Consider the following 6,554-nt stretch of genomic DNA (forward strand, 5'->3'; position numbering starts at 1 on the left):
TGGTCAGCACCGAATGCAGTACCAAAAGTCCAAAACCATGAGGAAAACATGAAAACAGCATGCTACCGAAACATGTAAACTGCATGAGAACCCAATCTATTCTCATGTTAGAAATAATCATGATACGGTTTGCATTTTGGGTTCTTGTCATGTCTACTCATGCACGAGCAAGTTTGTGTTGACTTGAACCGGATTAGGTGTAGTAGACATGCAAGTATGCAACGTGTACAAAAATATAGTTGGCTTGCACGCCATGTTGTATTCAGCTTCTGCTCAGTTGAGTCCAGGTCCGTTTGCCAGGTGTGAGTTCGTGTACAAATATAGTACTACACACGAGGCACTAGTAGTAAATTTACAGGTGAAACCCAACATCTGACATAGCGAATTTTTTTACAGCAACAAATACCTGAAACTGTAAAATGTAACACGCCCAAGATGCGAAATGTTAGTACATGTATGAAGCAACCACACAATTTCAGAATATTATACGAGCTTGTCAATTGTTTGATCAAAGGCGTCATTACAATGGCAGCTAAACTTTGCTCATGTTTTGAGTACATATGCTACTGTCCAACTGGAATTCACTCGGTCGAAAAAGAAACACAAAATCACGAGCAAAACACACAATCCCAGCTCTGGTAATCGGAGTTCAGGAAAGAGTGTCCGCTGACAGGAACTCACGGCCATAGCGGAAACCAATCAGCTTCATTTACACCTTCTCCAGTGCTGCAGGACTGATTGGAATAATGCCAGAGGATGTGACCAGAGCATCAATAGGAACATCTGTTGAGTTAACCGGGATGATGCCTTCCTCCAGAATTTGCACCGAGTACGAAAGTGCAACTTCAAAAATAAGCAAACCATTAGCATGAATCGTTAGTAAAGAGAATGACAGACAGACCTCACCATAGTTCATGGAAATATGTAATGAAAAAGATTATGTTAAATTAAGGTGAGTATGGAACTTCTGGTTGGCACACATACAAAAAAAAAACACCACTTGCTACATCAGCTGAATTGTGGCTTAAAACAGGGAAATACAAGAACTGCCACTCATTCAAACACGCATCAAATGTGTGTCAGCTGTATTAGTCCGCACCGAAATGGCACAACAGCTACGCAACCACCACATGTGGCTCACAGAGCAAAAGCACTGGACTAAGAAACATAATAAGATAAGCCAAAATTTTCAATCCAAACTGAGATATAATTTGCATTTTCTTGGCTTGACAGCTATGACGGAAGTATAACCATATATGTGCAGTGTTTGTAGAGTGGCACCTATTATTGTAGGAACGAATAAACAACCTAACAAAATTTGTGGTGCCTAGAACCCTTGAGAACTGATATACTCCCTCCATCCCAATTTACATGGCGCCCTTGTATTTAGTGATTACTTGACCATCAACTTGATCAATAATACATGAGTCATGTGTCATAATCACCGGAAACTTTTTTCGAATACAGTTCAATGGTATCTCACTGATTTGTGCTCCCTCGATGTCTCTTATGGATCCCAAACCCGTTCATATGGGCATTTTGAAGTTCATAAGAGAGGCACAAACCCATCCCAGACCAAAAATATGACTACTCGAATTAAACTTTTACTAACTTGATCTAAGAAGTATTATAATTCAAGCTGAGATATTTGCCTGTCAGTCCTACACAAATGAGTATCAAATTAACAACTCGCAACTCCAAGATATGAATTGGACCATGAAAGTAAAACATAAGGGTTTTAGTAGATGATTACAGGATGTAAAGCAAAAAGTTCCAGTAGATGGTAAGAGACTAAGAGGTCACCCGTTGGGTTTTAAGTAGCTTAGAGTATATGGTACTGGAATATAATTCCTAAATCCGTTTCAGTATTGTAATGTATTAAATACAACATACTCCCTCCGTTCGGAATAAGTGACACTGTTTTAGTTCAAATTTGAAACATGTTAGCTTTGAGAAACTAACAACGGTGCCAGTACCTCTATCTATTCTATGGTCTCATTTTCTAAATTGCCCACTTTGGTCCTACTCCTACACCCACAGAGTCTACTCAACATTTATTTTGGTTTTATTTTCAAGGCAGAGGAAATGAAATGGCCTCAAGGCAAAACCTAGCGCGACCAAAAGTATATTTTACACAAAAATAATATAATAAACTAAAATGCCACAACTTCCTGCAAAGTTGTGCCTGAAAAGTAAATAAAGTAAAAGAACTGAACTTCTGAAAATATGCATGCCACACCTAGAAGAGGCTGACTCCACCCTTTCTCTTTAGCAAGTTCTTGGTATCTCATCAAGAAAGTATCATAGTACCTATAAAATTGGGCAAACGTGCAAAAATAAATTTAGACAAAGGGAAAAAAAACTCAATGAAGAAATCAAGTGAAACTTGGCATAAATAATATATGAAGCACCCAACAAATAAATAGAAGTACGTATGATGGAGTTGTACAAAGCTAGAGAGTAGAGAATACACAAAGAAAAGATCGATGCTAAGTGTGGTTTGCACATAGAGTTTCACTCTTAACTAAAAGGGAGAAAGTAAGGTCAAATATCCAATCCCATTAATTCCGGATTTTCTACAAGATTCATATTGATGTGCATTAGTTCTAAATCCACATACCACAGCCTGGGCAAAAACCACAAGCTTATAGATTTCAGATGGTCTACTGATTGACAAGCATTGATTTGTTTGCTAGACCAAGAGATTTTATGTGTGTGGATCACCCTAGCCAGGAGTTTCTGCACTGCATCTAAAACATACATATTATTTTCTATCCGGTAACTGTTGTTCCAACAAACAGGCTCCTCTGACACCAGAAATCGGAAGGCATTGAAATCTCAGCATTATTGAACTGCATCATGGAAAATATGCCTGTGAAGCAAAATATAGTAATGACATTTAGTGCTTCTAAATCATTATATTATTTGTTTCATAGCAGACTGCATGAATCAGTTTTTAGCTGGCACTGAAAGTTTGAAATGGAACAATTTCTTAGTCGGGCATTGGATAAAGATGTCACTGCACATCGACAACCTTTTTTTCTTGTGATAGATCTACATTGTCAACTTCAATACAAGGCATTATTGTTAATATCATGATAGGATAACGTGTAGTCCTACCCTCCACCACGTCCTAGTCTTCGGCCAGTTCTGTCAAAAGCTTGTCCTGCATGAATAACAAATATGATCGAATTCAATTTCTAATGTCAAGCATGAGTGACCTCAAGAAAGATAAATGAAAGAAATGAATGTAGGAAAGGATGAAGAGCTTACCGGGCAACACAAAAAGATCAACAGGGGATGAGGCTGACAACACTGTAAGGATTAAAAGTGGCTCAGTTGTAACACATGGAAATAGGGAAAAAAGATCAACAGGGGATGAGGCTGACAACACTGTGGTTACAGATGAAATAGCTTAATAGATAAAATAGGGAAAAGTTTCCACATGGAAATAAACTTCATACCATCTTCACGAGCATTCCCACTAGCATCCAATGGTGACGGTTCCAGAATGTTCATTGAATTTTTAACTAAATCATCCATGGTCGTGATTTTGAACATCCGCATATTGCGGTTTTTATCTTCCACTCGAGGAACATAGATATCCTTTGCTTGTCCATCATGTTCTTAGAACCAAGCAAATCGTCAGACAGAGGAAATAAGACAGAGCATATTTGTATATAGGGCCCAGTTGACTCACCAGGATCTGAGGATAGAACTTCTGCTATTATTTTTGATGTATCAACTTCTCGCAATTGCGCACAGCTTATATAGGCACACAACCGTTTGCTTGCTTTGAACCAAGAAGAGTTCAAAATATTGTTTTGAATAGCCAGATCTGGAAAAACAATAGTGTTTGTACTTGTTAATAAATAGATCAACAAAATAAACTAACCGTGTTGAAACACAGAATCATACTACACTAGCCCTCACTTCACTTGAGGTCCCCAAAGATTTAAAAGATAAATCATCACAACATAAATCCCACTAGAACCTTTTACTTGCTGACCCTAACACTTGTCATCAGATCAATATACATCCCTAGGCACACGCTTTAATGCTAAGTACTCGAAAAATTGACCTGTTGCTTGTTAAAAATTTCACCACTGTTTTCTATCCCGCACTAACACTCCAGTAGGCAAATCGACGAGCAGCTTGTGGGCAACGCTGTTCCGAGCCAGGAGGGGAGGAGGGAGTGACCTTCGCTGGCGCGCTGATCGGGGGAGAGGGCCTTGAGCGCCCTGCGCACGTCGGACCGCACCGCGCGCTTCTGGTCGGCGACCGCCTGCTGCGCCGCCGTCGACATGGCGGCGAGGGGTGCCGAGGCCGACGCGGCCACTCGCAGGCGCGGGGGAGGGAGCGGGAGGAGGGGGCGGTAGGTGAGGGTGGGGGCGGCGCGGGGCAGGTGGAGGAAGCGCACCATCAGCGAGGACACTGCATTTTTTATCATCCCCGCCTCCCCGTGCCGTCGTGCCGCCGTGTCCCACGCTCACTGCGCGGCCATCTCTCTGCCGCTGCCGCTGGATTCCACGGGCACGGGCGCGCGGTCGGAGCGGACCGCCCGCTGCAGGGTTTTTTTTTTTTTTGAGGGGTGCCCGCTGCAGGTTTTCTTACATGATTTGCTGTGACGGCCTGGCCCAAGTTGTTTATTCTTCTGCACGGATGATGTCAGAGCAACTGGTAATGATTTTATGTCTCAAAAAAAATGGTAATGATTTTATGTCTCAAAAAAAAACTGGTAATGATTTTACATCATGTATGTAATTTCGTTTTGAAGGTAGGCTCTCCAATATGGTGGCACATAGCTTAGCCAAACATATTTACATCTAGATGAGGGACCCCATTTGTGGCTAACCCATCCTCATGACACATATGTAATTCCTATTTCTCGGACTTTCGATCAATAAAGTAAGGCATGTTAACCCTAAAAAAATGGTGGCTCCTATTAAGCCCGTAGGTCGCGCTCGAGAGGAATGGCATGCACCCCCATGCTCCCCCGTGCCAACAAGTTGGTCAGGCCATATTTGGTCCTTTCCGGTTTTGGGATGGTTCTACAACCTTCCCAAACTGGTTTTTATTTTTTTTTCTTTTTTTTCTTTCGGTTTTTATTCTTCTATTTTTTTCTCCTTCTCTTCTAAAATTTCGTTTTTATTTTATTCTTCCTCTTTCTTTTTATTTGTATATTTTATTTCATATTTTCCAAATTTGCGAGCATTTTGCTGCAATATGGAAAAAAATCAAATCGCTGAACATTTTCTGAAATACACTTTTTGTTTATCAAATTCAAAAATGTTTTCAAATTCAACAATTGTTCATCAAACTCCAAAAATGTTCACGATTTTCAGAAGAAAATTCATCATATTCAAAAAGTGTTTATCAATCTGGAAAAATGTTCTCGAATTCAAAATATGTTCACGAAATTAAATAAAATATTAATTGAATTTAAATTTTGAACATCAACATGCAGTCTTGGAAATCACGAACATTTTATGAATCAATTAACATTTTTGTAAAATTTATGAATATTTTTTGAATTCACAATATTTTTTCAATATGCGAACATGTTTTTCAAAATCATGAACATCTTATGATTTCTGGAACATTTTTCAAAAATTCACTTTTTAAAATTTGAAACTTTTTTAAAATTAAGAATTATTTGAAAGAAGAAAAAAGGAAAAAATAAAAGGAAAAAATGCAAAAACTTTGGCATCCAGCCCCATTCATGGGCCGGCTCAATAGGGGTGCGCACATGTTCGGCCACGCCTCACGTGCCAAATAGGGGATCCCAGAGCAACTAGTCAATGGGTACTCCTTCGGGAGCCCCGCAAGGGTCATTTTTTGGTGGGCAGGAAGCCTGCCACTTGGCGCGTTCTCAGCCGTTGTCACGTATCGCGTGTTGGGTGCTTCCTTCATTTTTTTTATTTTTTCCGTACACGTTTTCGGCTTTTAGTTTTTTTTATTTTTATTTTTTCGGCTTTCTGGTTTTCTATCGGTTTTTCTTAGGTTTTTGAAAAAAAAAACAAATTTGAAAAAAAGTATGTGAGAAAACATGATTTCTTTTTTTTCCTTGCGAGAGGCACAAGTTTATTTCTCGTCGAGGCACAGATTTGCTCTTGCGGGAGACATTGTGCTTCTCAGAAAAACGAAAAATCGCGTTTTTTTCACCACGAAGGGCATAGATTTACCTCTCATGAAGGCATAGATTTTCCTTCGTAAGAGGCACAGTTGTGCCTCTCGGGAAAAGGGAAAAATATATGTTTTCTTTTTTTTTCTTACGCGAGAGGCACAAATTTACGTCATGTATGTAATTTCGTTGTGAAAGTAGGCTCTCCAATATGGTGGCACATAGCTTAGCCAAACATATTTACATCTAGATGCGGGACCCCATTTGTGGCTAATCCATGCTCATGACACATATGTAATTCCTATTTCTCGAACTTTCGATCAATAAAGTAAGGCATGTTAACCCTAAAAATATGGTGGCTCCTATTAAGCCCGTAGGTCGCGCTCGAGAGGAATGGCGTGCACCCCCTGCTCGCACGTGTGAACAAGTT

The 6,554-nt window shown here is 39.9% G+C and overlaps 1 protein-coding gene across 2 annotated transcripts; it reads right to left on the minus strand.

Annotated features, from left to right (window-relative positions):
* Positions 1–453: 453 nt before the first annotated feature.
* Positions 454–4,567, minus strand: LOC119363211 (5-formyltetrahydrofolate cyclo-ligase, mitochondrial-like). 2 transcript variants are annotated; one of them, XM_037628526.1, is made up of 8 exons: positions 4,201–4,566; positions 3,701–3,838; positions 3,465–3,626; positions 3,369–3,393; positions 3,274–3,290; positions 3,121–3,166; positions 2,240–2,310; positions 454–843 (listed from the first exon to the last, which is right to left on the minus strand). In XM_037628526.1, exons 1-8 carry the CDS (start codon positions 4,448–4,450, stop codon positions 710–712), a joined length of 843 nt encoding a protein of 280 aa, XP_037484423.1. In that variant the 5' UTR covers positions 4,451–4,566; the 3' UTR covers positions 454–709. The 2 variants fall into 2 exon arrangements, with proteins under 2 accessions (XP_037484423.1, XP_037484424.1); XM_037628527.1 differs by lacking the exon at positions 3,369–3,393 and having other exon boundaries at positions 3,274–3,315; positions 4,201–4,567.
* Positions 4,568–6,554: the final 1,987 nt, after the last annotated feature.

This window comes from Triticum dicoccoides, chromosome 2B (assembly GCF_002162155.2).
Source record: "Triticum dicoccoides isolate Atlit2015 ecotype Zavitan chromosome 2B, WEW_v2.0, whole genome shotgun sequence".
NCBI classification, from domain to species: Eukaryota; Viridiplantae; Streptophyta; class Magnoliopsida; order Poales; family Poaceae; genus Triticum; species Triticum dicoccoides.